This window comes from Rhinoderma darwinii, chromosome 1 (genome assembly GCF_050947455.1).
Source record: "Rhinoderma darwinii isolate aRhiDar2 chromosome 1, aRhiDar2.hap1, whole genome shotgun sequence".
Classification (NCBI taxonomy): Eukaryota; Metazoa; Chordata; class Amphibia; order Anura; family Rhinodermatidae; genus Rhinoderma; species Rhinoderma darwinii.
The window spans coordinates 535,509,147-535,525,205 of record NC_134687.1 but is presented as its reverse complement, the minus strand read 5'-3'; the positions used below and the strand labels follow the sequence as shown (position 1 = coordinate 535,525,205).

General features: G+C 39.8%; 1 protein-coding gene across 3 annotated transcripts in view; it reads left to right on the top strand.

The window, feature by feature from the left end:
• Window positions 1-16,059, top strand: part of SLF1 (SMC5/6 complex localization factor 1) — a 168,912-nt gene that overhangs the window by 131,926 nt on the left and 20,927 nt on the right. For 2 of the 3 annotated variants that reach the window (XM_075837184.1, XM_075837177.1), the window contains exons 14-16: window positions 6,118-6,290; window positions 6,434-6,559; window positions 11,648-11,745. In XM_075837184.1, coding sequence (XP_075693299.1) covers window positions 6,118-6,290; window positions 6,434-6,559; window positions 11,648-11,745 — 397 coding nt within the window. The remainder of the gene's footprint in view (window positions 1-6,117; window positions 6,291-6,433; window positions 6,560-11,647; window positions 11,746-16,059) is intronic. The other variant, XM_075837192.1, reaches the window with a different exon arrangement.

The window sequence follows — 16,059 nt, the reverse complement described above, 5'->3', positions numbered from 1 at the left end:
TGGGGGCTTCTGCTAAATATGGGCCTAATAAAGAAACCCACAATTAGGTCATATTGGACTACAGACGTCCTCTATCATACCCCAATGTACCGGGCTGTAATGCCAAGAAAACGTTTTGAGACCATCTTAAAATTCTTGCACTATAGTGATAACTCCCTGTGTCACCCCCAAAATGACCCTAACTTTGACCGGCTAAATAAAATAAGGCCACTGATAAATTTTCTAAATATGAAATTCCAGGAGGCATATATCCCAGAAAAAAATGTAAGCATTGACGAGTCCCTAGTCCACTTCAAAGGGAGGCTATACTTTTGCCAATATTTACCTAATAAAAGGGCGAGATACGGAATAAAAATTTATAAACTCTGCGAAAGTGACTCCGGATACTCCCACCGATTTAGAAAATATGAGGGGAAAGATTCGCAAATCCCCCAGACTGCCCCCCTTCTCTGGGAATAAATGGACGAATTGTGTGGGACCTCATACATCCACTTCTAAATCAAGGATACAACTTGTACCTTGATAACTACTACACCAGTATGTCACTTTTTTTAAATGCCTCCAAGACAAAAACACGGTAGCCTGTGGCACAATTCGCCACAATCAGAGAGGCCTCCCAAAGCCATTTATAGCTGCTAAATTGAGAGCCGGGGAATGCAGAGCATTGTGCAGCGATCAGATCCTGCTCATGAAATTTAGGGACAAAAAAGACGTCCTGATGCTGACCTCAATTCATGGCGATGACACCAGCCCTGTCCAAATTCGTGGGGCGAGCACCACAACCTCCAAGCCTGTCTGCATACAGGATTATAACAAGTATATGGGTGGAGTTGACCTCGCCGATCAAATGATGCAGCCATATTGTGCCATGAGAAAAACCAGATCATGGTACAAAAAACTAGCTGTCCATCTGGTTCAAATGGCCATGTACAATTCTTTTGTACTTTTTAAGCGTGCCGGCAATCAGGAAACTTTTCTTGGTTACCAAGAAAAAGTCATAAAATGCCTTATTTTTGGAGATCAGGAGGAAGCGGGAGCAAGTAGGGCTACTAGTGAGGCCACCAGGATCGTACCAGGGCAGCACTTCCCCAGTGAAGTGCCTCCTACTGCAAAAAAAAGTATACCCCAAAAGCGATGTCGTGTCTGTTCTAAGAGAGGAATCAGGAAAGATACAACGTATCAGTGTGACACATGCCCTTCTAACCCGGCCTATGTATGAAACAATGCTTTCAGATTTATTATACCTCCCTTGATTACTAAATTATAATTATTTACTAGTATACCCCTTTAACTATTTTGTCCATTAAAAATTATATATTTTTCAAAATTCTAAACTATTATTTCTATTATCAAAATGCCCACAGATAAATTGGCTTTCCACCAAAATACCAAACAAAACAAAAAATTCTCATTATACCCCTAGATGAATACTTTGGGGATGTAGAACTCGAATTCGTTTCTGGTGAATGCTTCTATGTTCTGGCACCTGAGGGCTAATTTAAAAAAAAGGAATTCTGAATTCTATGTCCAGTTTTGTATTCATACCTCAAAAAACGGTGGGTCAGCATGATCACTACACCCCTTGATAATTACTTTGAGGAGTGTACATTCCAAATTAGTTTTTTTTGTATTTTACCTCGGAGCCTATGCAATTGTGGGCCAGTACTGTGCAAATCACAAAATTACACCTAAAAATGCGCATGTTGCTCTTTCATTCCTGAGTCCTGTCATATGTTCAAGTAAAAGAGGAAAAGTTGTAAGTCCAGGCACCTCAAAGACTTTGCAGATGCAACATGTTGCCCAAAAGCCATTTAATTTAAATCTGTGCTTCAAAAGTAAAACGGCGCTCTAAGCCCTGTCGTGTGTCCAATCAGCAGTTTATTACCACATATGAGGTATTGCTTTGCTCAGGAGACTTTGCTTTACAAATGTTTACTTTTTTTCTCCTTTATCTATTGTGAAAATGAACAAATGTGAGCTAAAACTACATTTTATTGGAAATCATTTTGATTTTCATTTTTCCAGGCCTAGCTCCAATAAATTCAGCAAAACACCTGTGGGGTAAAAATGGCCACTATGCCCCTAGATTAAGTCCTTGAGGGGTGTAGTTTCAAAAATGTGGTAACTTTTGTGGAGTTTCCACTGTTTTGGTCCCTCCAGGGTGTTGCAAACGCGACATGGCACCGAAAACCAATCCAGCAAAATCCGTGCTCCAAAATCCAAATGGCGCTCCTTCCCTTCTGAGCGCTGCCATGGGTTCAATCAGCAGTTTATTACCACATATGGGGTATTGCCTTAATCAGGCGAAAATGCTTTACAAATGTTGTGGTTCTTTTTTTCTTTTATTCCTTGTAAAAATTAAAAATCTCTATGTTTTTTCAGAAAAGAAGTAGATTTTCATTTTCACGGCCTAATTCCGCTAAATTCTGCAAAAAACCAGTGTGGTCAAAATGCTAACTAAACCCCTAGATACATTCCTTGAGAGGTGTAGTTTCCAAAATGGGGTAACTTTTGGGGGGTTTTCACTGTTTTGGTCCCTCCAGGGTGTTGCAAACGCGACATGGCACCGAAAACCAATCCAGCAAAATCTGTGCTCCAAAATCCAAATGGTGCTCCTTCCCTTCTGAGCGCTGCCATGGGTCCAATCAGCAGTTTATTACCACATATGGGGTATTTGCATAATCTGGAGACATTGCTTTACAAATGTTGGGGTGCATTTTCTTTGTTATTTCTTGTAAATATTAAAAATTTCTATGTTTTTTCAGAAAAAAAGTAGATTTTCATTTTTAAAGACTAATTCCAATATATTTAGCGAAAAACCTATGTGGTCGAAATGCTCACTATACCCCTAGATAAATTCATTGAGAGGTGTAGTTTCCAAAATGGGGTAACTTTTGGGGTGTTTCCACTGTTTTGGTACCACAAGACCTCTTCAAACCTGACAAGGTGCCTAAAATATATTCTAAAAAAAGGAGGCCCAAAATCCACTAGGTGTTCCTTTGCTTATGAGGCCTGTGTTTGAGTCGATTAGCACACTAGGGCCACATGTGGGATATTTCTAAAAACTGCAGAATCTGGGCAATAAAATATTGAGCTGCATTTCTCTGGTAAAACCTTCTGTGGTACAAAAAAAATGTATTAGAAATGATTTTAGTTAAAAAAAAAAAATAATTTGTTCATTTCACCTGTACTTTGCTTTAATTCTTGTGAAACGCTTAAAGGGTTAAACCACTTTGTGAATGCTGATTCGAATACCTTGAGGGGTGTAGTTTTCAAAATGGGGTGATTTATGGGGATTTTCTAATATATAGGACCCTCAAAGCCACTTCAGAACTGAACTGGTCCTGAAAAAATGGCCTTTTGACATTTTCTTTAAAATATGAGAAATTGCAGCTAAAGTTCTAAGCCTTGTAACGTCCTAGAAAAATAAAAGGATGTTCAAAAAATGATGCAAACATAAAGTAGACATGGGGGATGTTAACTAGTAACTATTTTGTGTTGTATTACTATCTGTTTTACAAGCAGATACGTTTAAATTTAGAAAAATGGTAATTTTTGAAAATTTCCGCAAAATTTTGGTGTTTTTCAGAAATAAATACCGAATTTATCGACCAAATTTTTTCACTAACCTAAAGTACAACATGTCACGAGAAAACATTCTCCGAATCGCTTGGATAGGTAAAAGCATTCCGGAGTTATTACCACATAAAGTAACACGTCAGATTTGAAAAAATCGGCTGTGTCCTGAAGGCCAAAACAGGCTGGGTCCTGATTGGGTTAACTTCTTTTCACTTAGAAAATCACTAGACTATATAGCAATGACCACACGGACATTGATTTTGAAGCTTTAACCCCTTAATGACCAGCCTATTTTAGACCTTAATGTCCAAGCCATTTTTTTATGTTTTTCCATCGTCTCATTCAAAGAGCTATAACTTTTTTATTTTTGCGTCGACCTGCAATTTTGCCACACTCTTTTGCGTCCTAAATTTACGCCGTTTACCTCGTGGTATAAATAACACAATCGCTTTATTCAGTGGGTTGTTGCGATTGCAACGATACCAAATTTGTATAGTCTTTGTATGTTTTACTACTTTTACACAGTAAAAACACTGTTGTTTTTTTTTCAAAATTATTTGTTTTCTCCATATTTGAAGAGCCATAACTCTCTTTTTTTTAATTTTTTTGCCGATGCAGTTGTAGGAGGGATTGTTTTTTTGCGGGACGACTTGTCGTTTTTATCGGTACCATTTTGGAGTAGATGCAACTTTTTGATCACTTTATCACATTTTTTTTAAGGCTGGATTCAAAGAAAACAGCAATTTTTTCATGGTTATTTATTAAATTTTTTACGACTTTCACCGTGCGGGTTAAATTATGTAATAAGTTTATAGTTGGGGTTGTTACGGACTCGGCGATACCAAATATGTGTAACTTTTTTACTTTATTTTGATTGTTAATAATAAAGCCGTTTGTAAAGGGGAAAAGTGGGTTTTTCTTTTTTTTTTTCACACTTTCTTTTTCACTTTTTTGTTTTCACTTTTTATCAAACTATTTTTTTACTTTTTTACTAGTCCCATTAGGGGACTTCACTATGCGATTATCCAATCGCATTTATAATACACTGCAATACTTCTGTATTGCAGTGTATTATGCCTGTCTGTGTAAAACAGACTGGCATCTGCTAGCAGGCATTTACTACAGGCAGACTTGGGGGCCTTTATTAGGCCCCCGGCTGCCTTCGGAGACACAGACACTCGGCGATCTACTCGCCGGGTATCAGCGGGATTAGGGGGAGCTCCTTCCCTCTCTCCAAAACCACTCAGATGCGGCGCTCGCTATTGACGGGTTAAACGGGTGAGATCGATACTAATATCAATCTCACCCGTTTGAGCTGGGATGCCTATCAGCCCTCAGCTACCTCTGGCAGGTGAGAGCAGAGAGATTTAACGGCTCCCTGCCCTGTTTACTTATTCCGCTGCAGCGCCGTAAAAAGGCTATTGCATCGGGATAAAGCCCGTTAGTGGCCGCCGTAAAAACACTATGGGGTGGTCACTAACGGGTTAACTGAGCCGCTGATTCAGTATCACAGTGAATGTGGCTCAAGAACAACTATAATACACAATAATTGCCCATCTGAAAAGGATCGGATCATTGTAAGGAATTCTTATTTTTTTTTTAAATCCTGTTGAAAGCAGATTGCAGAAGGCCTCTGTGACACCAATGCTCTGCCTAGAGGTCTTGTCTGGACATTAATCCTGCTGCCTAAAAATTTGAGTCAAGTAGAGGGATCGGGTCCTCTGTGGCCGGCCAAACTGTCTCCAACCCCCTAATCACCTCGAAATGCCGAGATCCATTTACCATAACAGACCATGGCATGCAGGCACTTATTATCACTCAAGCTGTCCTGGCACTTTTCACAGTTCACGTCACATAGTTAACCTTTAATGCTGAGAGAAACTGATGAGTTTTTAAATGCTGTATTTCGTCCCCAGAGCAGTGGAAACATTTATAACACATGAATATCACATCATCATTTTATCAACTTATGTAAAAATATATCATAGTGTCTCAAACCCTTCTTCTCTTTTCCTGCACTGAAAAGAATGTCCCTCTACATTGATCTTTTGTCAATTATTGAGGCAATACGTTAAGACCTAGATACAGACTAGCACTGACTGTCTATAACGGCTGTACTGATCATTAAAAAATATATATATAAAAAAAATCTTCATATGGGTCACTGGTCTTTTTCCCAAAATAAAAGGTGACAGGCAAATGCTTTAGGGCCCCTGTTATGTGGCATGAATTAGTTCCTTTAATACCCCTAGGGATGTCTAGGCTCATGTTCCATTTTATCAAGAGACCATTATAGATCTTTCTTTTTTTTCTGTGTGAAATTCACGGTACTCCCTGATGTCTGTTAAAAGTGATGTTTGAGGTTTTCTGTAATTGTAGGAACACATATAAATGATTAATAGGAGTCACCGGCCACTTATACATTGAACTTCCTTTGATGTGTCTTAAGTTCTGTGTATTAATTGAATGCTTTGTGCTAGCCATATATTTTGCTTTTGTTCTAGTCTATTTGTCTTGATGTAATATTTCTGCCATCAGATCTCTACATACATCCCAGCATTATGGAAGGCGGTAGCAAGTGGCAATGAAAAAGTCCAGAAACTCGGAATAAAAAGGAAAATAGGGCAGCGGCCTTGCCTGGAGTCTCAAAGGGCTTTACTGAAGCTAAATGGTGAAAATCAAAACCAAGGCGATGTGCTGCTTGATCTGCCGTAAGTAATACCTATAACATCACCATTTTTCTGCTTTGGGGGACAGCTTCTGACCTGACACATATCTTGAACTTTGTCTGACCTTTGTTGTTGTCTGGAAATGAATCTGACTGTCAGAAAGCCTTTTTGTGTTTAACCTACAGCACGTCTCGGTACTCGCTGATGAATTGCTCCGGAAGGGCCTGCAAACCTAACGAGGGCATGCCGCAATATTCACCTACAGCAGCCTGCTCTGAAAATGTTACTATTTACCAAGAATTGTTGACTAAGTACATGATCCTAATGTGTGTGTGTGTGTGTGTGTGTGTGTGTGTGTATATATATATATATATATATATATATATATATATATATATATACTAGTCCATCTCAATGACTAAGAATATCGTCAAAAAGTTAATTTATTTCAGTAAGTCAATTCAAAAAGTGAAACCCATATTAGATAGATTCATTACACACAGAGTGATCTATTTCCAGTATTTTTTTCTTTTAATGTTGTGGATTATGGTAACCGTTAATGAAAACCCAAAATGTAGTGTCTCAGAAAATTAGAATATTATATAAGCCCAATTTCAAAAATGATATTAAACCGAAATGTTGGCCTACTGAAAAGTATGTCCAGTATATGCCCTCAATACTTGGTCGGGGCTCCTTTTGCATGAATTACTGCAGCAATGCGGCATGGCATGGAGGCGATCAGCCTGTGGCACTGCTGAGGTGTTATGGAAGCCCAGGTTGCTTTGATAGCGGCCTTCAGCTCGTCTGCATTGTTGGGTCTGGTGTCTCTCATCTTCCTCTTGACAATGCCCCATAGATTCTCTATGGGGTTTAGGTCAGGCGAGTTTGCTGGCCCATCAAGTGCAGTATACTGTGGTTATTAAACCAGGTATTGGTACTTTTGGCAGTGTGGGCAGGTGCCAAGTCCCGCTAGAAAATGAAATCAGCATCTCCATAAAGCTTGTCAGCAGAGGGAAGCATGAAGTGCTCTAAAATTTCCTGCCAGACGGCTGCGCTGACTCTGGACTTGATATAACACAGTGGAACAAAACCAGCAAATGACATGGCTCCCCAAACCATCACTGACTGTGGAAACTTCACACTGGACCGCAAGCAACTTGGATTGACGCCTCTCCACTCTTCCTCCAGACTCTGGGACCTTGATTTCCAAATGAAATGCAAAATTTACTTTCATCTGTAAACAGGACTTTGGACCACTGAGCAACAGTGTTGGAAACATTTTCATTTTTCTCAATTTAAATGTATCTGCATGTAAGGCAGGCAGTGATACCACACAAAATTGTTGCTAATTAACATCCCCCATATGTCTACTTTATATTTTGAACATCCTTTTATTTTTCTAAGACATTCAAGGCTTAGAACTTTACCAGCAATTTCTCACATTTTCAAGAAAATTTCAAAAGGCTATTTTTTCAGGGACCAGTTCAGTTGTGAAGTGGCTTTTAGGGCCTTATATAATAGAAACCCCCAATAAGTCACCCCATTTAAGCTTCACCCCTCAAAGTATTAAAAACAGCATTTAGAAAGTTTCTTAACCCCTTAAACATTTCACAGGAATTAAAGCAATGTAGGGGTGAAATGTACAAATGTAATTTTTTTTTTTTTTGTTGCAGAAATACATTTTTAATCCATTGTTTTGTAACACGGAAAGTTTTACCAGAGAAACGCAATTCAATATTTATTGCTCAAATTCTGCAGTTTTTAGAAATATCTCATGTGTGGACCTAGTGTGATTATGGACTGAAGCACAGGCCTCAGAAGCAAGGGAGTACCTAGTGGATTTTGGGCCTCCTTTTTATTCGAATATATTTTAGGCACCATGTCCGGTTTGAAGGGCTCTTGCGGTGCCAAAACAGTGGAAATCCCCCAAAAGTGACCCCATTTGGAAAACTACAACCCTCAAGGAAATTTTCTAGGGGTATAGTGAGCATTTTGACACCACAGGTTTATTGCAGAAATTATTGGAAGTAGGCCATGAAAATCTACATTCTTTCAAAGAAAATGTAGGTTTAGCTATTTTTTTTCTCATTTCCACAAGGACTAAAGGAAAAAAAGCAATTTGTCCCGAGTAAAACAATACCCCACATGTGGTCATAAACGCTGTTTGGACACACACCAGGGCTTAAAAGGGAAAGAGCGCCATTTGGCTTTTAGAGTTTAAATTTAGCAGGAATGCTTAGCGGAGGCCAAGTCGCATTTGCAAAGCCCCTGAAGGACCAAAACAGAGAGAACGCCCAAAAAATTACTCCATTTAGCAAACTACACCCCTTGAGGGGTTTCATAGATTTTATTAGAGTTGGGCAGTGAAAATAAAAACAATTGCTTTTCTTCATTAAGACGTAGCTTTAGCTCAAAATTTTTCATTTTATCAACAAATAAAGGAAAAAAGAACCCCAACAATTGTAAAGCAACTTCTCTGGTGTACGAATATACTCCATATGTGGTAATAAACTGCTGTTTGGGTAACACAGTAGGGCTCAGTGACCCCATTTTGGAAACTATACCCCTCAAGTATTACCCAGCAGGTATTTTGCATAAATTAGTGTGCACTCGATGTTGCAGAGTGAAAATTGGATTTTTTTCCATAGATATGCCAATATGTGGTGCCCAGCTTGGGCCACCATAACAAGACATCTCTCTAATTATTATGCTGTGTTTCCCGGTTTTAGAAACACCCTACATGTGGCCCTAATGTTTTGCCTGGACATTCGACCAGGCTCAGGAATGAAAGAGTACCATGCGAAGTTGAGGCCTACCGTTTTTTTCAGACTATAAGACACACCTGACTATAATACGCAGCCAGGTTTTAGCCAACAGAAAATAGGGGAAAATGTTATATTTTACTGCTTTCACGAAAAGTTTTCAAGAAAAAACGATTGGTTAAAAAAAATAATTTGTTCGGTTTCACAACATTCTGGGAGCAATAACTTTTATATTTTTTAATCGTTTGAGCGGTGTGAGGGCTTATATTTTGCGGGACGAGCGGTAGTTTTTATTAGCACCATTTTTTGGTACATACGATTTTTTTATCACTTTTTATTTCATTATTATTAGCGCTATGGTGACAAAAAAAAAAAACGATTCTGGGGTTTTAAATGTTGTTTTTTTTACACCATTCTAATAATGCGATATTGTAATAGTTTGGACTTTTATGGACGCAGCGATACCAATTTTTTAATTAATTAATTTATTTTTTTTGTTTTATACATTGTGCTTGTGCTTTTTTTCTAACTTGTAATCTTTTTTTACACTCCTGAAAACTTTTTGTTTTTTATAAATTTTATTAGTTCCCCTAGGGGACTTGAACCAGCGATCATTAGAGCTATATATGGATGAGTTACGGAGACAACGTAACTCGCTGAGCTACGCTGTTTCCGTAACTCCCATAGTCACGCTGTTTCCGTAACTCCCATAGTCGTGAATGGCAGTTACAGAAGCAGCGTAGCAGGCAGTTGCCATTGCAGCCACCAGCACCCCTGCAATTTCATTGCTGGGGTGCCGATGAGCTGCAAACACATTAAATGCAGCAATCGCTTTTGACTGCATATATTTAAGGTTTTAATTGCCATTACAGCAGGTTGTCGTCCAGGGATGACGGCGCCGACTCCGCTTCTGAGCCGGTGTCATCCATTTAAGTTTAGTATACGACAATTTGCGGGGAAAAATTGGCTTTCCATGACGTATACTTACGACAAATGTCAGGAAGGAGTTAAACTGGTTTTTCGACTACTGCCATCACTGCACAGCATGTGACTGCTGAGGCGTTCTGGCAGCTTGTTGACAAAGACAGACGGGCACCACTGTAGCAACTGCGCTGGATGGGTGGGTATTGAAGAAGGGAGTATTGTTGTTTTGTGTTTTTTTCTGGAAAACCCCTCTGACATCTGTGCAGACTAACTTCACAATAGAAATAGAGCAACCATGATTTTGAATGACTAACTGAACCAATGGTGTGTGCAAATAAAAAATAAATAAAAAAAGCCATACTCTCCTTACTGTACCCCTGCTGCTCCTGTACTGAACCTGCCCAGTCCTACAACAATCTCTACTTCTTGCTGCAGCGATTACATCCTGACAGTAATTAGCTATAGCGGCCACGTGTCCCTGTGTCTGGATGTCATCGCTGCAGCAGAAAGTAGAGACCGGCGGGGGACCGGGCAGCGTCGTGACAGGAGCGTCAGGGGGGTGGGATAAGTGAGGTTAGTATGGCTTTTTTTTCTTATTATTTGTGCACAGCAGTGTGAACTGGTTTCAAAATAGTTTTTCTTCACTGAAAAATCCCTTTAAGCCATACTAGCCGTGTCCATTCTATTGCCTTGTTTAATAAGATACACAATTATATACATTTTTGAATGGGTAATGCAATGAATCTTATGACTATAGCCATAGTTTTGTAATTATAGGTAGTTAGAGCATTTCATATAATCAGTGTATATTTTTAGATAACTTTTTTTCTTATTTCTTATTTGATGTAATTTTCTATTTAGTCTAGGAGTTAATTTAAACTATAGACTCTTTGTAGTGACCAGTTTTACATGTGGATAGTCTTTTAGTAATCGGCAATAAGTTGTTAAATATCTAGAGCTTACTTTAGGAAAGCTTCTAGGTGGTTTAAGATGCACATCTGCAGATGTCTTTGACATGTTCGCATTATTTTCAAATTAAGATCTTCGTACAAGATATGTAATAGAATAAATCAGTGATTATCCATCAGACAGAGGAGGCAGGATGTAAGGTGGTGTCATACGTAGCTTACAGGTGTGGAACTATTCAGATGTAAAACTTATACTCAGGAAAGACTATTCTTCCCAGGATATATAACCTGTCTCCGAACCCTTCATGACCTCAAACTAATATCCATGCCTGCAGGTGTGTGTTTTGTGTGAGAACAATCCTAGAGAAATTTTACACAGTTTTCAGTAGTGAAGTAAATGCAGAATCCCAGGTTATGTGTCAAACTTGTTAATTTATTGCTTAACCCCCACCAGTCTTCATAGTTTTTACCTATAACATCACACAATGTTTTCACATTTATTCCTTAGGTTAGGTTCACATATTGGAAGAGAAGTATAACAACTGGTATAAAGGAAAGCTTGGAATAGTTGTCTATCGCAACCATTTAGATTCCAGCTCTGACAGGTTAAATAAAAATGTTAGTTGCTATAGGGAACTGCTGCTGTTTTCTTCTGTATTAGTTTTATATGTATTTCTGTTAAGCTGATTTTTCCCTTTTTTAATGTACATTGATGTATTTAGAAAAAATGCCACTATATTGCTGTAATTGCTTGGTATGTATAGGCTTCATATAAAATCTTGATAAATATGCTTCAATTTAACAGAATTGTTCCAAAGTTAAGACGAAAAACAGCAGGGGGATCAAGCTGTACTAAAGAACCTCAATTTAGTATACAATCATACAGCACTAAAGACAGAAAAGGTATGGTATGAGGTCTTAAGCATTTATTTACTTTTATTATGATGTTTTATTAGAGGGGTAGTCTGGTTTAGACAAGCCCTTTGCATATACTCTACCTTTAATGGCATATTAAGCTGATAGAGGGTCGTCCCTCTACTGGTGACTGCCTCTATATGCATGGAGCCAAGAACAGCATAAAGGATGACTCTGTTTTAGGGAACTGTTGGTCCTTTGGAAATTAGCTTGTCTTGAAGGAACCCGCATTGTTTTTAAAGTGTATGATGGCAAGGCAAATTTTTCTCAAATGCCCAGTTTCTGTGGCAAGATATACAGATGAAATTTAGTATAACATAGACGGATCAGGTCCATCAAAATAAGAGCTGGTCTGACAGAAAGGCTCTCCTTTCTATAGATTGGTCTTCCATTCACTTATATCCTAAGATGTGTGGCGTGAAACGTCAAACAAACATGTAAAAAAATATATACATCAGACCGATGCCTACGACGGAGGATGTCCGTTGCCCATAGACTCCCATGTTAAAAAAACGCATACGTTAATGTATACTTTTTTTTTTTTGCTGCATGGCATGAGATTGTATTGAATTGGTATCCTGTCAAATTGTATAACTTAACACAATTCAGGAAAAGTTAAGGGTGGACAAATCTGTAGCCTTTAGAAGGAGTTCCTAAACAGCGGGCCACCTTCTATGACATCCATAATAGGGCATATGGACATCGGTTGTTTTCATGTCACCTTGTTTTTCTAACATTTTCATATTTTGTTGGATGGCAGCTGCCCAGTTCAGGTCTTTAGTATAATTTAGTCGTCATTTTCAGATGCTTTTAACTTTATCTATTGTGAAAATCTTCTTTTAGCATACTGTATTCCTCTGACTAAGGCCTTATTCACACGACAGTGAAAAAAAATGTCCATTTAAAACTGATCAACTGTCAGTTTTTCATGGCCATTTTGCATCAGTTTGTCTCTAAATTTTCATCCATTTCAAGTCCATCTGTCCGTTTTTAATGGCCGTTTGACATCCATTTTGCATCAGTTTTTCATGGCCGTTAAAAAAACGGATGAATTTCATTGGTCAGGCTTTTTTTGTCCCAACCCCCTGAAAACAACCAAAGGAAGGTCACATGTTCACCTAGACACTATTTACAGCCTCCCTGTATATGATGCCACACACCTCCCTGTATATGATGCCACACGCCTCCCTGTATATGATGCCACACCAGCCTCCCTGTATATGATGCCAGACGCCTCCCTGTAGATGCCACACGCCCCCTGTAGATGATGCCACACGCCTCCCTGTATATGATGCCACACCAGCCTCCCTGTATATGATGCCAGACGCCTCCCTGTAGATGCCACACGCCCCCTGTAGATGATGCCACACCAGCCTCCCTGTATATGATGCCACACCAGCCTCCCTGTATATGATGGCACACACCTCCCTGTATATGATGCCACACGCCTCCCTGTATATGATGCCACACCAGCCTCCCTGTATATGATGCCACACCAGCCTCCCTGTATATGATGCCACACACCTCCCTGTATATGATGCCACACAGCTCCCTGTATATGATGCCACACGCCTCCCTGTATATGATGCCACACCAGCCTCCCTGTATATGATGCCACACACCTCCCTGTATATGATGCCACACAGCTCCCTGTATATGATGCCACACGCCTCCCTGTATATGATGCCACACCAGCCTCCCTGTATATGATGCCACACCAGCCTCCCTGTATATGATGCCACACACCTCCCTGTATATGATGCCACACCAGCCTCCCTGTATATGAAGCCAGACGCCTCCCTGTAGATGCCACACGCCCCCTGTAGATGATGCCACACCAGCCTCCCTGTATATGATGCCAGACGCCTCCCTTTAGATGCCACACGCCTCCCTGTAGATGATGCCACACGCCTCCCTGTAGATGCCACACGCCCCCTGTAGATGATGCCACACGCCTCCCTGTAGATGCCACACGCCCCCTGTAGATGATGCCACACGCCTCCCTGTAGATGATGCCACACGCCTCCCTGTAGATGCCACACACCCCCTGTAGATGATGCCACACGCCTCCCTGTAGATGCCACACCAGCCTCCCTGTAGATGCCACACCAGCCTCCCTGTACATGATGCCACACCAGCCTCCCTGTAGATGCCACACCAGCCTCCCTGTAGATGCCACACCAGCCTGCCTATAGATCGTGCCACATACTCACGAGAGCAGCGCCGTCTCTCCTCTTCTTCACTTGTGGTCACTCGTCTGCACGGGATCTGGCAAGGCAGCGCGACGGGGCGGTGACGTCATCGAGGCGCCTTCAAACCCCAGTGACCACAGACGAGTGACCACACCTGAAGAAGCGCCGCAAACGTGAGTATGCCAACAATAGCCAGCAAGGGAACTAGTAGTTCCCTTGCCAGTCCCCATGTAACAGATCCGTTTTTAACGGTTGTTACATGTATTGACAGCCGTTAAAAACGGATCCATTGACTTCTATGGGGGCCGTCAGGCCGTTAAAACGGCCAAAAATAGGACATGTCCTATTTTTTGACGGCCATTATTCACGGGCCGTTAAAAAAACGGCCGTGTGAATGCACCCATAGAACATCATTGTTCTGAAAACGGCCATGTGAAAGCCGTTAAAAGGACGGCCATCACATGGCCGTTTTTCACTGTCGTGTGAAAGAGGCCTAAGGGTCCTATTACACGGGCCTTAAAAACGAGAGCCAATCAAGGAGACAGCTCGTTGATCATCGTTCCATTGGTTCTTTCGCAAGGAGCAGTGCTTGGTTATGTATGTGATCGTTACTCCGATATCTCGTCCTCATACGTTTCTATCATGTTGTCCGCACATCTCCCTGTTTACACAGGGAGATGACCTGCCGACAACGATAATATTTACTGCTGCATAAATGATACAATCCTCCAATGAACGAGCATTTGCTTGTTCCTCGGCTGATCGTTGCCCTGTTTACAAGGGAATGCTTGTTTGCCGATCATTAGCCTCTGTAAAAGGGCCTTAAGACACGATTACGTTTAAAAAAGAAATGTCAGGCTTGTGTGTCTAATAGACTGAATGAGATGGTGGACATTGTGTACAAACATGAATACTGTAATAGTTATAAAACTCTGACCATTCTGTTTCATGGATATTAATCTACACTAATCTAAATGGCAGCACTACCTATTGTGCATAAACCTCCATTGGTTTCACGTTCAGATGACTGCTGTCCCAGTTTTTCTACAATACTCAAAGAACAAAGTAATACGAAAGCACTCCTTATTTCAAGTTGCTAGTGAATTTGATTTTTTTCGGCTAGATGTGTCCTTCATTATGCTGTATTATTAATAATAATAATAATAATTAATAAAGCGGGATGAAGACTCATCTAGACCAAAATGTTGCACTTAATGAATATGACCACCTTTTTTGAGCAGTACTGTGTCCTTGTACACTGAGCTGCACTGTATACAACAGCGTGAAATAAGGAGTGCCGTTCATATATTTTTGTTCTCTGGCTTTTATCAACGGCAAAATGTGACGTTTATCAATAGAGTTTCTCAGATTGGCTCTCTGATTAACCCCTTAAGGACACAGCCTATTTTGGCCTTGTGGACACAGCCGATTTTTGCAAATCTGACGTGTCATTTTATGTGGTAATAACTCCAGAATGCTTTTGCCTATCCAAGCGATTCTGAGATTGTTTTCTCGTGACATGTTGTACTTTATGATACTGAAAAAAATTTCGTCGTTAAATTCAATATTTATTTGTAAAAAACACCAAAATTTTGAGAAAATTTGCAAGAATCTGCATTTTTCTAAATTGTAATGTATCTGCTTGTAAAACAGATCGTAATACCGCACAAAATATTTACTAGTTAACATTTCCCATATGCCTACTTTATGTTGGCATTGTTTTTTGAATGTGCTTTTATTTTTCTATGACCTCACAAGGCTTAGAACTTTAGCTGCAATTTCTCGCATTTTCAAGAAAATTTCAAAAGGCTATTTTTTCAGGGACCAGTTCAGTTCTGAAGTGGCTTTGAGGGCCTTATATATTAGAAACCCCCTATAAAACACCCCATTTTAAAAACTGCACCCCTCAAAGTATTCAAAACCACATTCAGAAATTATTTGAACCCTTTAGGCATTTCACAGGAAATAAAGCAAAGTAGAGGTGAAATTTACAAGTTTCAATTTTTTTATTTTACGAAATTCATTTGTAATACAGTTTTTTCTGTAACACAGAAGGTTTTACTAGAGAAATGCAACTCAATATTTATTGCCCAGATTCTGCAGTTTTAAG